General features: G+C 36.8%; 1 protein-coding gene across 2 annotated transcripts; it reads left to right on the top strand.

Moving 5' to 3' along the window:
• The first annotated feature begins 688 nt into the window (after nucleotides 1-688).
• Nucleotides 689-21,355, top strand: EEF1E1 (eukaryotic translation elongation factor 1 epsilon 1). 2 transcript variants are annotated; one of them, XM_077143535.1, is made up of 4 exons: nucleotides 689-821; nucleotides 4,231-4,431; nucleotides 11,413-11,508; nucleotides 20,553-20,869. In XM_077143535.1, the coding sequence occupies exons 1-4, from the start codon at nucleotides 735-737 to the stop codon at nucleotides 20,586-20,588; spliced, it is 420 nt and encodes a 139-aa protein (XP_076999650.1). In that variant the 5' UTR covers nucleotides 689-734; the 3' UTR covers nucleotides 20,589-20,869. The 2 variants fall into 2 exon arrangements, with proteins under 2 accessions (XP_076999650.1, XP_076999649.1); XM_077143534.1 differs by lacking the exon at nucleotides 20,553-20,869 and adding an exon at nucleotides 20,921-21,355 and having other exon boundaries at nucleotides 690-821.
• Nucleotides 21,356-22,667: the final 1,312 nt, after the last annotated feature.

The following is a 22,667-nucleotide window of genomic DNA, read 5'->3' as shown; positions in this document are numbered from 1 at the left end:
TTACAGCTACATAAATTATTCTACTACTTTCTCTTTCTGGTCTTGAAAATAAAGGTCATTAAAAGCGTTAATGCTTGTGGACTGTGGTAATTACTTGTCTGATATGTAACATACTCAACGGTCTAGGAATGCTTTTTGAATTTATAATTGCCCTATTATGATTGAACTGCAGGCTGAGAATAGAATGGTTGGTTTTCCCCAGTTCACCAATACAACACAATTAAAATTCTCATGAACGTTATTTGTTTACAAAAACAAACAAAAAACCCACTTCATTCGATCGCGAACTCTTTGTTGTTCAATCGAATTATTCAAATGCACAGATTCCGGAGCCAAACTCAAGAATTTCGGTTCCCGTTAGGTATTAAAAAGTTTTTTAGGGCTTCCAACAGCCTGCCATTTAATAGCTGGCAGATGCAGCGCTCTGCAGCAACCAAAGCAGGGCTCTGCCGATCGCTCTACCTGGACGTCCTCAGCAGCCGCCAGACCCCCGCAAGTTCACGCTCTGCCACCACCTCTCTTCACCTGTTCCACAACCCTCCACCTGTGTCCCACATCCCTCCCTAGCCCCGCCCCTCCCCTACCCCGCCTCCGGCGCGCAGGCGCGCCCTTCACGCCCCCTTCCGTTCAGCCAACTGCCGGCGACGTTTGAGGGGGCGGGGATTCCCCCCTCCGCCAATACAAAGCATCCTTGTTGTCAGCGCCCCGCCCCCGTCAGGAACTTGGGCCGGAAGATGGCGGCGGCCGCGGAGTTGACGCTGCTGGAAAAGTCGCTGGGGCTGAGTAAAGGGAATAAATACAGCGCGCAGGGCGAGCGCCAGGTGAGGAGCGGAGGCGGCGCCGACGACCAGAGGAGGAGGGGACTCGGGCTCGTTGAGCCCGGGCAAGACTGGGAAGTCGCGGCTCTTGGCTGGAGGAGGGAGGCTGACTGAGGATGCGGCTCCCCACGTGTCTGCGCCCGCGGCCATCTGGCGCCTTCTTGGCTTCCCTCGCTGCCCCAGCATCCGAGGGGAGACGAGGAAACCTGCTCCCTGCGGGGCTCGACCTGCACTTTCCTCTTGGGAAATTGTCACCACCCGTTTCTGGGAAAACGACTCCAGATGCGGAAGGGCCTTCACTGAGCCCTTAGCTAGCCCAGCCTGGAGGCCTGCACTTGCTTCCAAGGACAGCATTTGCTGCAGTGAAGCGCCCGAGGACAGCATTTGCTGAAGTGACATCTTTCATTCACTTTTGAGACTACACCGTGAGGGCTGAGTGGGTGTCGAGCAGTACTGTGCTGAGCGAGGGGGAATACAGCAGCGATTAAGTCAGATAGGCCCCCTTCCTACCTTCATAGAGCTTGCTTCTTTTTAATTCAGCCGGGTAGACAAGCAGGGTAGTTATTTAAGTTACAGAGGTGAAAAGTGTTTCACTGAAGGGTACATGGAGGAGAGAACCTTTAATGGGGATTCGGAGAAGGCGTTTGAGCCCTTCTGATACCAAGTTCAGTGTGTGACATGCAGAGGATGGGAGGCAAGTAAAACGGGCTGTTTGGTGAGTTCAAAGCCAGATCTCAGGACATTGAGCTGTTTTTTTAAAAAAGATCATTTTTAAAATTATTATTAGGGGGAGAATGCATATAGACAGGCAGTTTGGGGTATACATATTTTTTGTTCCTTTGAAATTTTTTTCTAGATGTTTTATATTTTGTCCTTACTTTTTCTGTTCTTTCATTTGGGCCACGTTAAAATCTTGTCTCCTAAGTAGAGGTATTATTGACACTTATTTAAGAATAAGTTTAGAAGGCGTAAACGACTTCCTAAGATCGCTCAAATGCCAGAGTTGGAGACACAGTGACCGGATTTACTTTTTCCCTCTGTCCCCATGCTGATTCCTTTCCTTCAATCATTATCCAGTAGTTTGGCTTTTATTTTTTAGGGAACATTGCAAGATGTGAGTCCTGACCTGAGTATGTTTCGTATCTACTATAAGAAAGTGGTATTTGCAGTTAATTCAAAGTAGAACAAAATATGTAATGTAGTAGAGGAAAACACTATGGAGGAATGTGGAGGGGGGCGTTCATTCTGACTAAAAGAATGAATTTATAAAAAACTTTACAGAAAAGATAGTGTTTAAGGGATTAGGTTTTGGAGACCAATATATGAGACCAATAAATTTTGAAAGTTTGAGAAGTTTGGGACAAGTAGACCAATGTGAAGAGTGACAAAGTGCAAGGTAAAGGCAGAATTATAGGTTGAGGCCCAAACTTTGAAATTTAGTGGGATGGTTTTTTGTTGTTGTTGATTTATCACATTTTATTTTAATTAAAACATTTTTGGGTAATGAAATTGGAAGTTGCTGTTTATGTGTTTTGGGAGAGGGGTGGGGATATGTTTAAGATTCAGCCATTTTTTGGAAGACAGCTGGCAGCAGGAAGCCAGCAATAAAGTGCTTTCTGTAACATTATCGGTAATAATTAAGAATTGAAAATAGTCCAGAGATCCAGCTCTAGGAGAATGGTTCGTTAAATTATGGTATGTCAGCACATTGAAATATTTATGCAGCCATTAATGTGATAACTTTGAAGACCATGGAATCCTAAGGTGAATGTAAAAATAATGTGTGTGCCATGATTTCAGCCACGTAAGAGTTGTATAGTTTGGGCTGTGTAAAGAAAGGAAAAGGAGTTGCAAGCAAGATAGTACTTTATACAAACCCCACTTCTGCCATTACATACTGATGACCTTGGTTTTTAATCTTTAAAATGAGGATGAAATTAGGTCCCTATCTTAGAGGATGCTGTAGTGAGATTAGAAGATGACTGGGAATTTTTTTATTTGCATGTTGGGGTTGTGGATTATTTATTTTTACAAATAATTCCTTTTAGAGTCAATTGTCTTTTTTCCTCTATGTTCAGCAATTGTGAGTTACTCCCTCCCCCCACCTTTTAAATGTAATATATATTTTTAAAAGTACAAATGTTTATAGCTGGATGAGTTTTTACAAAGTGAGCACACCCAAGAAATAGAACATTTCCAGCATCCCCAGAGGATTTCATGTTTTCTTTTCATACATTTTTTTTACAGGAAGTTATTGATGATCTTAGAAGCAATGGTTTTATTTTTTTTCATTTGACTATGAAGGCAAAAAGGAGTATGCAAGGAGCTAAATAGTAAGTGGGAAGTGGAAAACGGAAAGAGGTTACCTTCTTTACCTTTCAGGAAGTACAAGATACCTTTACCTTTCAGAAGTACTATTTTGTGGCTGAAAAGAGAAGTAGTCTTCCCAAGCAAATGGTCTTTGTTGGTTTGCTTAGCTATTAAATGGATGTTGTTTAGATTTATTTACTTGTTCTTTGTGCTTGGTCAGTCTTCCATTGAATGACACTTTCCATTTTCATTTTAATTTCTTATAATGCTTTGTATAATTGTGCAGAAAGAAAATTTAGATTTTTAACTGGCAGTTTATCATAAGCAAGTCATAAGCAAATCTTACCCTTTGTATTGCTGTTGTAATTGGGGAATCATAAAAAGCAGAATTATTTTTTCAGCCCAGACTTTATTATCAGTGGCCCCATCTTAGGGTTCCATGGTCTTCAAATTATATTTTGAGATAGTTTTTAAATATAAAATAGTGACTGACAACGACCATCACTACATGCCTACAAAAGTGATGCATATGCAGTCCGTGGCAACAAAGTCACATTGCAGTCCCCACCTAGTTAATGAGATAGCTAATTGTATTAGATCACATATTATTAAAACTAATATAGATTTAATTTGATGATTCTAACTATATCATTGTGAAGTCAGTATTACTAAAATTGTTTCTTATCTTTATTACAGAAGTCAGGTTTATATATGTTTACCTTGCTAAGTTAGGATATAGGTACTCTTGATCAAAATTATTGTGGTATTATTAGGATTTCCAATTTATCTTCTTGTATAGACAAAGTTATAAATAACATGTTCTTATGGTATATTGTTTATGTAGAAACATTAGTTTTCTGATTTTTGCAATGTTATTACCAGTTCCGTCATCAAATTATGTATGACATTTTAATGTCATACATAAAAATAGCAGTTTTTAGTTTTCCTGACTTAAACATTTGTAAATTATTTGGCATCTTACCGTAAAATACTGTAGTATTTGAAAGAAATAGTTGGAGATTTAGCCATTTCGTAGAACTTACAGTCAGGATGGTGTTTGTTTTTAAAATTTATCTCAAGGCCTTTTTGTTTTCTTTTTAAGATTCCAGTTCTTCAGACAAACAGTGGTCCCAGTCTAACAGGATTGACTACAATAGCAGCTCATCTCGTCAGGCAAGCCAACAAAGAGTATTTGCTTGGGAGTACTGCAGAAGAAAAAGCAATAGTGCAACAGTGGTTAGAATACAGGGTAACTCAAGTAGATGGACACTCCAATAATGATGATATCCGCACTCTGTTAAAGGTATCATGACTTCTCTATTGCCTGAATTGCATGAACTATTACTATTTGGCAGGAATCTCTCAGATATTATGTATCTGTCTAGGATTTGATTTGACTTTGGAAATGGATAGATAATCCTGTATACACACCACACGCTGCATATTCCTTTTTTTTTAATCTTGAAACATATTCCCAAACATAGTTAATAAGAAGTCATTTTATTATTTGTTAGATGTAATAAAAACATTTAAACCCAAGACTTTTGACTGCCACAAATACATTGAAAAAGAGACAGAATGTTTGCATTTAGAGATCTTTATACCAATTGTTTGTGATCTCTTCAGAAAGTACTCATTTGTTTTTCCTTACAACTCATGTTACGTTGCTATTCTTTATTTTCCTGGTTCATTGTTAGCTTTATAATTACTTCTTTATAGGGCTTCTTTATAGGTCCTTGATATTGATATGGGTGCTCAGTTTTTGAAAATACTTATGTTTGTAGTAAAACATTAAAGGATGAGTCATACCCTACTTAAAAGGAATCCTGGGGCGGGCAGTGGTGGCGCAGTGGCAGAGTTCTGGCCTGCCTTGCCGGAGACCGGGGTTCAATTCCCGATGCCTGCCCATGCGGGGAAAAAAAAATTCTATTCCTCAAGTAAGTATAGTTAACAGTTTAGAGCATATTCTTTCTAAGTAGATCCTTATTTATTCTTTATTTGCATCAGTTCAGCATCCTAGCTCAGGGCACAGATGCGAAGTCCAGACTGCCTGTGTTTGCATTGCATCCTAGATATGTGGCCCCAGGCATGTTACTGAACCTCTTTATGCCTCAGGTTCTCTATGTTAAAATAAGGATTATGATAGCAACTACCTCATGGGTAGAAATAAATGTAAGAATTAAATCATTTGATAAAGTGCTTAAAACAGTAAGCACACATACATGTTGGCCATCCTCACTGTTGTCCTTGTTGCTTGGCTCTTCAATTCTAACCCATCAGCTAGTCCCCTTCATCAAATATGAGGCTTGATAAAACCATATGGGAATTCCTTTTAACACTAAGATCAGGAATTCTCCATGAACTCGACCCAATAAAAGCTTATTAATTGCTCTCCATTGAAAGGGAGAGATGGTACACACAATTTAACAGAGCTCAGGGGTGACAGCTTTAGAGAGAAGACATTTGACATTGAAACAATAAAGAAGAAAGATCTGAGAGCCCAGTTGTTTTTAACTTCTGTTTAAAGGATCCCAATTTTTCATGTTTCTCTTGGACAACTACCAATTGTCAAAACCGCTTCTGTCAGTTCTTAGTGGTGATGTGTCACTGCAGATTATAAGTCACTGCCTTCGTTATTCTGCTAAGAAGTCAAAGTTTCCTGTCTAACAGCTCCTCATGTTCTACGAAGGAGGAACAGATTTGGAAAGAAAACCTTTTCCTTTGGTTTTCTTTTACACTACCAAAGCTTCTTCATCTGTGTTGTCCCACCCACGGCAGCCCTGCCTCTCATCCCTTCCGGTCTGAGCTTTATTTGAGGTTCCTCACTGTGCTGAAGCCACTTTGGCTCTCCCTGCCTATTCTTTTCTGCCTCAGGATGGTTTACCCCTAGTCATTACCTCTGCCCGGCACACACTTCTTTCTGTCTCCCCTCCCTCCCTCTTCTGATTTCAGAATTTCCTTTAGATTTCAGCTGAGATGCTCCTTCCTCAGAATCATCCTTGTCCAACTCCCTCCCAAACCAGATGAGGTTTCAAGTTTCTCTGCTGTCACAGCACCCTATATTTTCCTCCATACACTCATGGTAAATATAGGGCTGAGTACTTTCTTTCTTTCCTTCTTTCTTTCTTTCTTTTTTCTTTGTAGGGCAGTGGCTTACTGTTTCCCCTATTATGCCTGTCTTCCTAAGGGATAAGGAACTTACTCAGAGGCAAGAGGGAATTCTTCATAGATGCCTTGAGAACACTGGCAGAAAATAATTCTTGTTCCTTCATCAGTCTGTGGTGACCAACTCTCCATTAATATCCAAACTGATCACTCACAGAGACCTTCCCTCTCTGCCCCCTGCCATGCTGAGGAACATTTCTAGAGGGAAACAGGAGTGCCCACCCTCAAACTGAATGTAAGATTTAAGGCAAATAAAGTAAGCCAAAGGAAAAATTCTGAAAGATTAAAACAAAGTTTGATTGAAATTGGGTCGGTAGATTCAAAAGTTGTATTTATAGGTTCAGCTTTAACAGCCCCTTTTGTGTTCCATGCTTTTTTTTCTTTATATGTGCATATGTTATTTTTAAACTGGACAGTGTAGCCTGTTTTTCACTGACAGTGTATTGTGAACATCTCTTCATGTCGATATTCTCTTACATGATTATTTTTGATAACCTATTAGTATACCATCATATAGTCGTACCACAATTTAAATTGTCTGTCCCCACGCAGTTATTAGGTTGTTTCTAAATATTTGAATACATTCCCATTTGTTTCTTTAATCTAAATTCCTGCAAGGGAAATTGTTAGGCCCAAAGCTATATTCCTGTTTAAGGCTATGTTGATCATTTGCTCTCCACAAAAGTTCGCTGTTAAAGTAGAGCAGTTTATAGAAGTGTTTTTCCCACAAAACCCTTGCTAACATGTTTATTAAACTTTTTCTTCTTCACCACCCCAATTTTGTTGCCCAAACAAAATAACAAAAGCAGTTTTTCTTGTCTTGTGCTTTTTCTTTATCTTTTTTTTGTAAATCGAATTTTGCTGGCATCCCAGAAACCCACCTTAAGGCACCCTGTTCCCCCTTCTACTCCCTTTGCTATTTCTTAACATTAATGAAGTGGCCCTTTTTTGTAATGCTGATTAGCCCTTTTAGTTTTTTTTTTATTTTAAATTTTTAAAATTTTCTTATGTTTGTCCCATTGGTTATATATTTATTTACTTATTTGTTTTTTATAACTCTTGCTATTAGGATATTATATTAATTCTTACTAAAGTTTCATTTCAGTGCTAAAGCCACGATTCTAAGTTTAAATGCCTCATAATTAAGGTACTATGTAATTTTAAAAAGCAGATGTTGCAAAACACTGGTATTTGGCTCTAGATGGAGAGTATAAGGTTTTCATTGTACTAATTTTTCAACTTTTCTATATTATTAGAAACTTGAGGAAGGAATCGTTGAGAAAAAATGAAGTAGGGCAAAACTCCATAGGAAATAGCATTTAAAAAGATTTGACAGTGGCATCAAAAGATATATAAAGTAAGGAAATGAACATCAGACAATAGTTAGGTTCTGTGAATATTTTGAGCATGTGAAATTCTGTTTTTTGGTGGGAAAAAATTAATTTATATAACTAATCAGGAAAATATTGCCTAATAATGGTTTATAAAAACTATATTTTGGGGAATTTCCTTAAACATAGATATACTTTCTACTTTTTAAATAGATATACACAATATACAAGGCAGTGATAAGTTATTGTTTCAGACCTTTTAAAATAGTTCCTAAAATTAAATGAAGACAGATTTATTTTGTATACTTAATCAAAGCTGATTCCTTTGAAGACATATGGAGAGACCACCTCCATTCAACAAATAACCATAGCATTTAAGTGGTCACCCCTAAATTACCAAAATATTCTACCTTCCTACTAAAATTCTATTTTGGTTCTTCTACAAGCTATGTCTTCGCTTCTGTCCACATCGTTTTATGTCCTCATCTGTACCATCCCTAATAGTCCCATATTCATATACCTTTTCGAAAATCACCATTTTTCAGTGAAAACTTGGACAAATCTGAAGAGATGCTGTTCAGTTCAGCAAACATTTCCTGAATACTGAACCACTATGTGCCAGACACTTTGGGGTGTGATTTGAGAATCAAAACAAAATGCTCTTTCTACAGTTTAAGGAATTCTTTAGGAATAAATACTGTTGACCACAGGGTAATGTTTTATACTAATTTATAGAGGAGCCTCTGAGAATATCTAATAATAATTCATATAACCTATTTATGAAAACTCTCTAAAGGTTTTTGAGTCTTTTTCTTCATTTTAGTTGAATGTAAAGTTGAGTGTGATTTAATGTAAATTACTGTTCTGTTCAATTACATATTAATTTTGAGAGGGCCAAAAGTATTCATATAGTATTTTTATCTAATTTTTTTAGAAGAAGCTAAATGAGATTTTCATGTTGGTCTTTCAGATATTATAATAGATTAAAATGATTTAAGATTTTTATCTTAATTTTTAACATGCGCATCACAAAATTTTTTTCCTTCAAAGTACCTGTTAGATACTTAGGAAGTTCAGTGCTTCCTAGTATTTTTTTTTTTCATGATTTAAAATAAATTCTCTTCTTTTGACATACTTAAATTAGCATATGTTTGCATCATCTGAAGAACAAATGACAAGAGAATTTTATATAGCTTTAAATGGTGTTTAAAACTGTGTAGTCTTTGAAAGCATTACGGTTAGTACTTTTACATCTGCCATTGGGCACTGGATCATTAAAAAACATAGGCCATGGGGGATAAGTACTCTTGCATGCTATGGTCTGTAGTTAACAGGAAGACATCAACAGAACCACAGCAATACCAGGGGTAAATACTTGGCAGGGGGTCAGGAGAATAAGAATTAAGGGGCGGTTTGTATTTTCAGTTTGGTGAGGATGTGTTTATTGGTTATTTTTCTCTTTGGAGCAATGAAAATTGTTTAAAATTGAGAGAGTTGATGATTGTACAACTAAGTGAGGATAATGGAGGCGTGGATTGTTTCCTTTGGATACTATCCATGATGCCCAATGGATGGAAGTGGCTGAAGGATACATTGACTGAGAAGTAATATGGTGACCTGTGGTGTGTACATATGATGGAAAGGAACAAAATTGTGAGGCATGTGACGACGTGACTGAACTTTGGGGACATTATGTGGTGCAAAATAAGCCAAAAACAAAAGAGCAAATATTGTATGATCTCTTTAGAAAATGTTTATAAGAAAACTGGGGCCTAGATTATAAGCTCTTATAGGAGTCACATTTAGTCTAAATCTGTAAATGTTATTTCTAGATTTTGAGATACTGTGCTACCTATGTATAAGCTGTTATCTCCGTGGAACTTTGGCTACCTGTGTGACACCTAAGACCAAAGTTCCGCAGGTCTGAAAGTCAGCCTTGCAACATACAAAAACTGTTAAAAGAAACTGAAAGGAAGATCAGGCTTCAAGAGTTAAGAATGAAGCCAGTCAGGTCAGGACGAAGGTGACTCAGAATACAGGGGTAAAGATGACATTGTCTATATTTTAGAACTTCACCTACTGTGTGAGACCAAAGGAAGAGAGGTTTATTTTGTCCAAAACCCAAATTTTCTGTAGCTCATAATCTAACTCGTCCTGTCTGGATAGCTCATTTAATAACAACCCAAACACATGGAGCCCAGAATGGGAATAAGGGCTTGTAATTCTTTATAGCTTAATGTAATACCCAGATACATTCCAGAGTATGTTGTACAGATAATTAAAAAGTATAGGCAAGGTCCCTCAAGGGATGGGAGGAAAAATAGAGAACTAGTAAATTTTATTACCTGGGAAATCCCTAATACTGTCTCAATCATTATGGCCTTCCAAGTCAATAGGTCAAGCCCTTGATCTTGAAGCTTGTTCTAATGAAACTTAATTCTGTAGTGGAGAAGCTAAGTCTACCTGTAGTTATGCCTAAGAGTTACTTCCAGAAAGTGTCTTTTGTTGCTCAGATGTGGCCTCTCTCTAAGTCCAACTCTGCTAGGAAAATCATTACCCTCCCCTCTACAGGGGACATGACATCCAGGGGTGAAAGTCTCCCTGGCAACGTGGGACATGACTCCCAAGGATGAGCTCCCCTGGCACCATGGAATTGACAATGCCTTCCTGACTAAAAGGGAGAAAAGAAGTGTAACAAAATGAGCTATCAGTGGCTAAGAGAGTTCAGTCTAGAGGCTATTCTGGAGGCTACTCTTACGCAAACTACAGCTAGATATTGCTAATTACCATGGTTTGCCAAACCCCAACCAGAACCATTCCTGTTGACCCTAAAGAACACCTAGGGCTCTAACTGAGATTCTCCAGAAGTTTCACACACTAAGATTACTTCCCACAAACCTACAACCTCTAGATGAATCCTAGGCCAGATAAGTCCTGAAACCCAGAGGGGCCATCCTCTCCAAGAACATCACCTAGTTCTATCCCCCTATTCCATATTATCGACAGCCCTTTCCAACATGAAAAGTTAGGATGGGCATAGCCCAAATACCTCTGAAGGTTGAGAGAAGGATCAAAGGAGAAGTAGTAGTCATAACAGAAGATAGGACTTAACAAATGAGTATAACTACTGAGTCATTGTATTGATATTTCTTTTGGTCTCCAGTGTCTTGGAAAAACCTGAAATTGTGGAACTCTAACCCATACCAAACTCTGAAATCTGTTCTATAACCACTATTTGTTATAATGTACTTTGAAGTTTATTCCTTTTTTGTATATATTGTGAACATTTTATTCACAATAAAAATTTTTTTAAAAAATACAGCTATAATTAAAAATACATATATATTTGACAAAGATGAGTATATGGCAAGATAAGAATAAATCTAACAGCATACATCTGCAAAATTTACAGCATTCACTGATGGGGTATCTGACACACAATCTGCCTTTGGGAAGGATACTTCTATGTAAGGTGACTGTAAGTTTGCTTGGAAAATCCCCATATTATCTTTAATGACAGTCTTTTTAAAATCACAGCTTCCATGATTTGAGTAGGAAATGCTTTCTTATTTGTTTAAAGTAAGACTGTATTACATTAATATTTATCTTGTTTAAAAGGTAAGATAATGGGCATATGGTTTGTGATTTTAAATAGATTTGCATCTATTAATGTTAAAGATTAATGTCAGTCATTTGTTTTCTAAGATTTCTAAATGTTTTAAGTCATATGAATGTGACTTTACCATTACTGTTTTTAAATTAATAATATCTTAATTTGTTTTTTCTAGGATCTTAATTCATATCTTGAAGATAAAGTCTACCTTACAGGTTATAACTTTACCTTAGCAGATATCCTACTATACTATGGACTTCATCGCTTCATAGTGAGTATTTGAATAGTTATTATCTTTTTCCCCTAAGATTCAGAATGACTCTTTTTTTTCTGTTTTATTTTTGTTTGGGGGGGTTATATGGTATTTGAAATTGGAATTTAAATCAAATTTGCATTTTTCAGCTTACACAATAAAAATGAAAGGAATTATTTTTACACAAGATACTTTATTTAAAAATTTCATCCATGTATCTATCTAACATAGCTCTCTATTCCTTGACTTGGTTAATTCTTGACCTTTGCTTCCATACTTCAGCAACTTTTCTTCTAGCCAACTTTCTCTGCTCCACCTCTACATCTTCATTCCCCACACAACCTCTATCCTAGCTCTTTCATTTTCGTACTCCCTAATCCCACTGTTATCTGAAATAGTTTGATTCTTCCCTTTTTTCCAAATCTATGCACTTTCTTTACCATCCAGCCTAGACTTCCTTTTGCATAACTCAGCTACACCTTCTTCTTAGCATCTTCAGCTTTTTTGCTTTTCACCCTTTCCTTATAAATTCCCAGCTCTTCATAGTCCAGGTAAAGCCCTCATTTCTGTATCCAGATTGTTGCCCTGTTAGAGATATCATAACCCACAGATTGGTGCCGCTGTAAATTTATAATACTGAATTTCAGCTGGGCTTTTGTACTGATCAGCTCTTTCAGTCTTCTCTGGGACATTTCCATACCTTTACCACTTTCCTCAAGCCCCAGCCTTGAGTTCATCATCAGCTCTCTTTCCTCGCTAGTTCAGCTAAAAAATGGAGGCTGGAACATCAAATCTCCTCATCTTCCAGAATGCCTAGTTCCACATCTTCATCCATTCCATCTCCTTTCTCTGGTTTCAGAAAGGATTGTGTTGCTTTTATCCTTGACTAATCCATTCATCTGGCCTCTTAACTCTGCCTCTACTTCCTGCCCCCATTTTATCTGTTGTCTAACATTTTATTTCCTTTCCCCTCTTATCTATCTGGTTAATCCCTTATTTTAATTTAAATGAATTTAGGAACAGTTCTGTGCCACTCACTGTTTTCTAGGCACTGTTCTGTGTGCTTTATTTATGTTAACTCATTCAATCCTTATAGCAGCCTTATGAAGTAGGTACTACTATTATTGTCCTCATTTTTCAGATCAGATGACTGAGTCCGAGAGGGATCAAGTATCTTTTAAGGTCACTCAAGTAGTTAGTGGCCAAATCAGGTCTTGAAATCAGTTTCTGACTCTAGAGTGTATACTTCTTAGTATCTGTCTCTCCGTCTTCAAAATCCATGACATCCTATCACTCCAACAGCTATGTCCTTCCCTCTGTGGAAAAAAGAGCCCATTTGTTTTTCTATATCTGCACTTCATACAGCTGATCAAGCTGGCCCTGTCATTTCCGCCTTCTGGATGCCTCTCATGTAGCTGTGTTTCTTCCTTTTAATTCTTCCCGACATCGCTCTAGTCCCAGGATTCATTATCTTTTGTCTGGGCTATTGAAATAGCCTCCTGCCACCAGTCTTATCTCTTCTAATCTGTCTTTTTTTATTGCTGCTGCAGTGATCTTTCTATGTGGTAACGTGTCCTTTCCTTTCTCGAAATAATTAAATAGGCCCCTATCCCTACAGAATAAAATTTTATAGCATGTGAGACCCTTTATCATTGGACCCCTGCCTCCCTTGCTAGGCTCATTCTTATGATTCTCCTTTGGACACCTCGATTTCAGCCAGAATAGCCCCCCTGTAGCCTCCTAAACACTCTGCTGTTTCTGCTGAGTATGCTTGCATTGCTCTTTTGGTCCCTGGGCCCAGTACTTATCTTCCTCCCAAATTGATTTACATTTCATCAAGTGTCTGCTCAGTTTGAGCACTAGTTCCTTTGTTGAAGCCCCATCAGACTTCCTAAAGCATATTGAGAGTTCCTTCCGCTCTTCCTGTGTGCACCTCATGGATTACGCCAGTTTGTAGCTTGTTTCACTTTACTATAATTCCTCTTTATAAATATCTTCCTCTTCTAAACTGAACTGCTATAGCCACAGATTGCAACAGTTCGTATTTTTTTTAAACTGTTTTATTGTACAGTATAACATGTATACAAAGCAAAGAAGTAAATGAGCAATAGTTTTCAAAGCACTCTTCAACAAGTAGTTACAGGACAGATCCCAGAGTTTGTCATGGGCTACCATACGGTCCTCTCAGATTTTTCCTTCTAGCTCCTCCAGAATATAGGAGGCTGGAAGGCTTAAATATCTGCCCCAATCGACTTTTTTTCCCTTTTTTGTGAAAAATAACACATATACAGAAAAGCAATACATTTCAAAGCACAGCACCATAATTAGTTGTAGAACATATTTCAGAGTTTGACATGGGTTACAGTTCTTCAATTTTAGGTTTTTACTTCTAGCTGCTGTAAGATGCTGGAGACTAAAAGAGATATCAATTTAATGATTCAGCATTCATATTCATTTGTTAAATTCTATCTTCACTCCATCATCACCTTTGATCTTTCCATCCCTCTCTTTAGGGGTGTTTGGGTTGTGGCCATTCTAAATTTTTCGTATTGGAAAGGTCTGTCACTAATATGGGGTAGAGAGATGGAACTATCTGATATTCTAGAGAGGTTCAACCCTCTAGGTTTCAGGATTTCTCTGGACCGGGGCCCCACCTGGAGGTTGTAGGTTTCTGGAAAGTTACTCTAGTGCATGGAACCCTTGTGGAATCTTATATATTGCCCTAGGTGTTCTTTAAGATTGGCTGGAATGGTCCTTGTTGGGGTTTGGCAGGTTATGATAGGTAGTAAGATCTAAAAGAAACTCTCGACTCTGAACTTTCTGCCACTGCTACTTTATTAGTTACACTTCTTTTCCCCTTTTTGGTCAGGATGGAATTGTTGATCCCATGGTGCCAGGGCCAGATTCATCCCTGGGAATCCTCTCAAAATCCAGAAATAATATTCATCCCTGGGAGTCCTCTCAAAATCCAGAAATAATAATTACCACTCCGGACTTAATGTGTCTGCTCTAAAAGCTTACAATCTAAGGCCCCATTTTCTTATAAGCATTTTCTAAGTGTGGCCATTCCATTGTTGTTCTTTTGTTTCTGGCTTATTTTGCCTATCCAAATGTCCCACACATTCATTCACATCGTTCCATGCCTCACCTTCTTTCATAAGTATACAGCGTCATTCGCCAATCTGCTTCTCAGTCAGTGCGTCCTTCAGCCACCTGCCTTCATTGGGCATCATGTAGAAGACCCAAAGTCCACACAGTCCATCAACATTCTCAATTTTAGATAACAGTTCATATTTTTGACGCAGTTGTCATGATGGTCCTGGCATACATACAGTTAGCCATCCATGAACATTGAATAAATTCTGTAACATATTTCTTTATAATCTTCAAAGTGCTTTTATATATATTTTCTCTTCATACCTCATAACTATGAAGGAGAAAGAACTAGCATTATCTTCTTTTTACAGAGAAGGAAACTAATGCTAAGAAATGCAGTGATTTATGCAAAAACACAGAGCTCAGTTTTTGGGAGGGCCTAGACAAGCTAGGTCTTCTGACTCAAGCATCATAATGTATGGAAAGCTCTTTGTACACAATCGTGTACGATGTATTTAATCTTAGTGCCCCACTCAAGCTGTGATTCCTCAATTTGAATTTACTTGACTTTATTAAGGATTATTCCTCTAAGATACTTAAGTGATTCCGTTGAGTTCCACAACATTATTACTGTAATGGGCTAGCAGGATCTTTAATTCAGGGTGATATTCTTTCTGTTATTGTAACTTTACAAATATTTATTGAGAACCTACTATGTGTGCCTGCTTATACTATACTATACTTGAGGGATACAAATGAAGTGTAAGATTCAGACTCTCCTGTCTCAGCTTCCTAGCTGCTGTGGCAAATACTAAAATAGGCTTAAACAACAGGAGTTAATTGACTCATGGTTTCAAAGGCTAGAAGGCTGCTTCTGCCCAGGGTCAACAGCCTTCTGGCTGGCTGGGCCATCTTTGAGGTTCCTTGGCTTTCGTGCCACACAGCGATAACCTTTCCTTTCTTCTTTGTTCTGGTGGCTTCTGGCTTCTGCTTCTCCACATGGCTTTCTCTTCATAAAGCCTCCAGAAATAGGATTAGGGTCCACTTTTCATTCAGTTGGGTCATACCTTAAGTAACAACATCTTCACAAGGTCCCATCTACAATAGGTTCACACCCACAAGAATGGATTAAGAACATGTTTTGTTTTGCTTTTTCCTGGGGTACATAAAAATCTACCACATCTACTTGAAAGGAACTGTTAATCTCATTGGAGAAATAAGACTGTTGAACACAATTAGTGAATGAGAGAAAATATCCTCCAGTGCTAGAGTCGGAATGTCATTTGATCAATTCATGAAGCAGGTAGAAAAAAGTAGTATGTAGAATCATGAAAAGCCCAGAAAAGTAGCTGCAGAATTTGGATGGCCTTGGCTATCCAAGAGAATTTTCATTATTTTAGAAACATGAAAAGTTTGATTATAAATATTGCTTATAAGTAAAATAACATATGACATCTCATCCAAAACAATATTTTTGACAGTTCCTATTTATGTTTCCTATTTTAGGTTTATATCTTTATACTGGAAGTGTAATCTTTAGCTTTAAACTTCAATATCATTATTTGAAGAAAGTTTAGTGAAGCTGAAATACATTATACTGCCCTCTTTTTATTCCATTCTAAGTTCATTATATTTTTGTAGCTTTTTGCATTTAGAATGATGAGCTGTGACGCAGCTTTCCTCATTTCAAAATGAAAAAAAAAAAAGGCCTCCACGGTAAAGGGGGTTTGCAGTTAATGTATTTAAGCATCTTTCTCCTGGTGGCAGACCTATAGTCTTTCAAATTGGGGGGCTCCATCACTTGATTTTGAGTGAGACTGCGTACTGCTTATCTTATAGAGAGGTACAAGAATAGCTTATCTCTAAAAACAACAATTGTTGACATTTTTAAAACACATATTTAAATGTAACATATTATGGCATGACATTTTTTTAAGCTTAATATTAGAAGAAATGTCATCTCTACTCCTGTGCACAATGACTGCCAATGGGCTAGTGAATGAAAGTTGAGGTTATCACAGGTTCTGGCTTTTTGTGGCATCAAGCTGCCATTAAGAAGGAGAAAATCTCTTCCATGTAATTAAAGAAAAGATGATAGTGAAATATAACCCTTGCAAACCAAGTGTATATTTATACTTTTTTCTCTTCTGGTGTGTGCAGGTCATGTAGTAGGGAAAAGAAATAGTTCGAGAAGGAGGGATCTTATGTGAATTTTTTTGCTGACCGAGGGAACAAGTCATAATTCCATAGGCAAAAATAGCACCAGCTGCAAAGTTATTTAATCATATGAGTCTAGATGCCCTAGAGGGTGTTTGGTTTTCAGGCAATTTATAAGTATTTTATTCAGTTCTACTTGATAAAATGAAGGTTACATTAGGAATATTTAACAATTTGTACCTATTTACATATTTCCTACTTTGGAAATATTGTCCTTATCTTTTTCAAAACAAAATGGAGTACAGTAATACATAAATCACTCTGCTGACCATACCTTTGGAGTCAAACCATGAGTCCGTAACCAAAGCATCCCTCCCACCCCACTTCAAGTGCGGCTGTTTATTATAAAACCTAGGACTCGTTGCTTTTTTGAAGTGATTTCACTAGTAGATAAGCGACCCCTGGGAGCAGACTGTTACTCCAGATTATCAGAATCCTTTGTAATTTTATGCGCTACTTGACTATAAGATTATTATTCACTGAAATGCATTTGTTTTTAAGTTTGGAGAGCAAATGAAGATACACAGTTCTTTTAGAAGGGAAGGAAAAGTAAAAGAAACTGCTGCAAAACAATCCAGTAACAGTATCCATAAGAACATCCAAAAGGCAGCATTGTGCCAATTGGAGAGGTAGCAAATGTGCTTTTCACCCTGGTCTCGAATGGGTCACAGCGTTTTTGTCCAATGCTTTCATGGAAAATTAATGACTAAGAATATTATCTGTTTGGCTTTAAAGTTCAAACTAATTATAGAGTGCCAATATAAATAAAAAGAAATGATTGGGTGAAAGAGCCAGGCATCAGTACAGACACGGTAGCATGGAGGCCAGTAAGAAGCAGGAAATGGTCACTAGGACAATTGCATTGTGTTTCCTGTTGTAAGAAAGTAAAAAAACATCAGCCGACTAGAGAGGGATAATGAAAAACCAAGGTTATTAGTGAAATAGCCCAGGGGATCCCATCAAAAAAATTATAAAACCCTGTTAAATTTGATGGGGGGAAAGGGGTTCTGTTGTTTTTGCAGACGCTAAGCTTCATATATGGAATGTCTACCAAAAAAGTAGCAGAAGTGCAACTGGAGGTCAATCAAAATTTTCTCAGAGTCAGGCTCCAAAGTTCAAACTGTAGAAGGAGTTCAGTGTGGTAACCTGGTCCTTTTGGAAAACCCAGTGTATAACTGGCAAGATTTTCTGAGGAAAATAGACAAATTTATGTTCTTTAAAATAAATCACCTAAAAAAAATTTTTTTTAATTCATCTAGTTCAAAATTGTTGGAATAAATTAAGAACAGTGAGAGGCAGCTTTAGGAGCTCTTGGCATAAAAATTATTTTGTACTGTAGTTTTGTGCATAATCCTTACACAAAAGACTGAAATTTTTAATTTGAAGATTATCCGTTTTGCTGTTATGTTGTATTTTGTTGTTTTTACTGTTTTTATTATTTTTAAATTTCAGCCTGGTACTGAGTATATGTTAGACCTCTGGAATAGCAACTGCTGTTGTGAAGTATAAATATTAAACATACATCAGCCTTTTTACCCTGGTTCCAAATCTGGGTGGATGATTTGATCAAACAAGCCTTAGTACTTTATTGCTAAAAAATGCTTTTACTCCCAGTGTATTTTAGTTCATTCTGAAAAATAGCATGTAACAAATGGCTAATGAGCAGAGATTTTTTTTTAAATGAAAGAGCTCTGAAAAGACTATTTCAGCAGCTGGCACAAAATCAAGTCTAAGTGCAATTTGTTGTTATTTTTGTTTGCTTTAACTAATTGGTAAAGAGTTTGCTGAAGTTGATTTGAATTTTGGGGGTAAAGGGGTCAGAAACTCACCCCTATTTCCTATTAGATTTTCAACTCTGTTTCACTAGGGGTTGAGTTTTTTTTTAATCCTACATTTTCTTTTGAAGTCATTAATGAAGTTCCCATGTTTTAAAGATGTAGAAAAGAACAAAAAGTTAGCTCTTTTACGAAATGTATTTTGAAATCATTCCACAAGCGATTTTTTTTAAGTACTTCTTAGGTACAACACACCAGGGAAATTCTTTTGGTTTGCTAAAGCTACCAGAATGCAGTATACCAGAAATGGGTTGGCTTTTACAAAGGGGATTTATTAGGTTACAAATTTACAATTCTAAAGCTTGTTGCCCTAATTTTAAATTGGTTTATGAACTGAAGATATCCATTGTTGGTGGTTCTAAGTATATTGTTTTTCTTAAAAATATGTTTAAAAAATTAACTTTTGTATTAAAAAGACATTCTTTACCCAATTTTCTTGACTAATGTGGTAGGTTTTTTTATTTTTCTTTAAATCTCTATACCATGGGCTGACTCTATTTAGGTTATGGTAACACCCTTTGTGATAACTAGACCCAAACTTATACCCCCTTAAGCAAGAGGGATATATTTTTTTTATAATTTCCAATAGCAGCTTGTGCATAGGACTTAAGTTTGTCACTGAAATCTGAAACTTAAAATTTTATATAATAGAAGCAGTGAGGTTTTCACTACCAATAATTTAAGTAAACATTTGAGATTAATGATAAACATTCAAGACTACCAAACATTCAAGATTGTGCTTAAAGGTCAGATTCCGATACAGTAGAATCCTGATGTGATAAAGGCTAAAGGGAGGGCAGGATGACATTATCAATTCATTATGTTTTAAGTTGCCTTATACTTAACATGAAATGGAATATGAAATCAGTTGAACATCTGTTGAGAAAATATTGAGTGCCTACTTGTAAATTTAATTGTTATTATTCTGTATTCTGCAATAATTATGCATCCTACCTGGAGTTATTGTTCTTTGGTTTTGTTGATGTGGTGACTTAGCAGAACATTTCCCTGTACAAGCATATTTTTCATTCTGAAGACCAGTTGGCTTCTATCTCTTTAAAAGTCCTCCCTAGCAAGACTAATGGCAGGTTTGAGCCCATGTGGGATAACAGATTTTTTTTTTCCTCTGTTAATGTATTCCCATCAGTTTCATGGAGATTTACAGTATCTATTAAATAAAAGTTGAATTAACAATGAAAGAAAGACCCACGTGGCTTATACATGGGTCATGCCAGCGAGTTTTACTGCCCTACCTGCCTGCTTTCTCTTTATTCCGTAATCTCAATCATTCCAAGTCAAGATTCATCTTAAAGAAAAAAAAAGCCTTAGAGCCACCTAACTTGGAATTTAAGCCCAGTGAAAGAACAGGCATCTACAGTCTTTAGTTCATCTTTTCCTAACCAAATCTCTGGCATTCTTGTAATGTGATAATGAATTATACTAATTGCTATATCCACTTAAGATTGAATTCGGCTTTATTTTCAAAAAGAAATTAGATGGTCTGTGGTAGTTGTGTTAGTTACTTAGCCTCCTTCTGCTGAGCCCTGTGTCATTGGAAATAGCCCTTCCTTCTTGTGTTGAACTCTAATCACTTGAAATTACATGAGTTATTGTTTTCTTGAGAGATGTTTTCCCCACAGTTGAGTAGAAAAGCAGTCATAGAAAGTAGAAAGGTGCTTCTACTACTGCTACTACTACTGTCTAGTAGGAAGTAGAAAGCACTGTATAAATATATAAGGTATCTGTCTCCATCCCTCCTTCCCTCTCTCTCTCTCTCTATATATATATATAGAGAGAGAGAGAGAGAGAGATAGATAGATAGATAAATATTTTTTAAGTTTTACATAGTATTCCCTCAGTAAGTATTCCCTTGTTAAGCATTCTAAATGCAAATAAACCTTTCTTTTTTTTTAGGATTGCCAAAATGTATTGAGGAAGGAACCATCTTAGTGTTTTGGAAATTCTTTTCCTTTTTCCCACCTTCTTTTCCAATAAAGTAGATAAACTCTTTGGGCTTCCGTATCCTGGCTTAATGTAAATTTTGCCACTGTTGAAAACTGGAGATTGCCCTAGAAAACACATCTGGTTTTGAACTGAACATAAAAGCATTAAACAAACACAGAGCTCTTCCATATGGCCAGAAGTTTTGCTTCTATCTGAATATGTTGGCTTCTGAGAACTATTTGGCTTTTTTCCCTTGCAATTCTATCTCCTACTCCAACGAGATTAATAGTTGTGCTTATGTAATGTCTGTGTTGTGTGTGTTTTTAATCTCTACTTAGGTTGACCTGACAGTTCAAGAAAAGGAGAAATATCTTAATGTGTCTCGCTGGTTTTGTCACATTCAGCATTATCCAGGCATCAGGCAACATTTGTCTAGTGTTGTCTTCATCAAGAATAGACTGTATACCAATTCCCATTAGAAGTTATTCATGCCATGCAGAAGAATGATTAAAAATGTTTTAAATGGAAAATGTACTCTGGACCACAAGATTAATGTAAACTAATGAGCAGTTATTCTTTATTTGTGGAAGTAGAGGCTATAGTTTTTAAAATGTAAACTTTGTCTGAATGTCTTCTTTGTCCTTTAGTTGAAGTTTTGCAATTTTTTATGTAAAATTCAGCTGTCAAAGAAACTTGAGTTGAGATCAAGTTGTAAATTACCTTGTTTTACAGATGAAATTTATTTTAATAAAAGTTGCAAATCACTGGCTTAATCTTAAAGAAAAAACTAGATGCTCCTTTCAGTGGTTGCCATATTTGGCTATTTACTGAGCTATTTCATATTTTAAAATTCATTCCCCCCATGGATATTTACACTAGTTTGTTTATTAAGAAGTTTAATAAATTGTGCCAAGGATTCGGGAAGGAGAGATGAATTTGTTTTCAAATATTTATGTGAGCTAGTAAATGTGGTTGAAAAAAATCTTTTTTGTTTCTTTCTTTCCTGTAGTCAGTATTCATTGGGGTGAAACCAGCTACTGAACTGCCCTAGGGGAAACTGGAATAAGATACATTCGCTTGAATTAATGGTTCTTTTTGGGTGTTGAACTTTATGGAATATGCAGTAGCTGAGAAGAATTGGGAAATTCCAGCTATCTTACTAATTTTGGACTTTAATAATTAGTAAATTTTCCTAAACTGAAAACGAAATCTCACAGAAAGGCTGCAGTTGAAGCACTATATGAAGAACAGAGACACTTTTTAGCAGATCCATGTGTTTTATAATTCAATAAATTATAAAATTCAGCTCAATAAGCATTCAGTTACTAAAAGCTACAAAGTTTATCTTTCCAAACAATAAGAAAAGTAGAGGTTTTGGGTGCTTTACTGTTTAATGCTATTTCATGTTTCAGTGCTGATGCTGAATCTAATTCATAGGCAATTCAAAGTTCAAGTGGAAAGCCCAGGGACCTGGTAAATATACAGCCCTTTGTTTGAATCATGTTTTTCTTACTAGCTATGTGACCTTAAGCTCATCAGTTCACCTTATTTTCTTCCTCTGTGAAAATTTTAAAAACGATAACTAAGTTCTGAGAATTAGAGGAGACAATATATGTGATTAAGCCTAACATAGCCCATAGCTATCAGTAAAGGTTGGTATCCTTTCTCTTCTCCAGGTAAATCAGGATTTCTCTTTGCTTGTTTGTTTTATGAGGAAGTGAGGGTTGTAAGAGTCCACATGCACACACAGGCTTTGTCCCTTATGTTATTGCTTCAAGAGATTTAATGGACCAAGAGTGTGAGTATATTGTATGGATCAATACAGTTTTTACAGGATTTCACAATTCATCACCCTTGGGGACATTTCAATTTTATAAAATGGCCTTTAAATTAGGAATTGTAAACTTGTATTTGCAATTTGTTCAGAGATTAAAGGCTCAGGTTCATCTTGGGAGTAATTATGCCAAAGAGGCAGCCTGAGTGCAAACCACTGTCTCAGCTGAGTTTGTCGTTAAGCATTCCACATTCTGCAAATGATCCCTTTGCATTCACTGCTGCAAATGATCCCTTCCCCTAAAACCTCTC

This window comes from Tamandua tetradactyla, chromosome 25 (genome assembly GCF_023851605.1).
Source record: "Tamandua tetradactyla isolate mTamTet1 chromosome 25, mTamTet1.pri, whole genome shotgun sequence".
Classification (NCBI taxonomy): Eukaryota; Metazoa; Chordata; class Mammalia; order Pilosa; family Myrmecophagidae; genus Tamandua; species Tamandua tetradactyla.
This window is presented reverse-complemented; position numbering and strand designations above follow the sequence as displayed.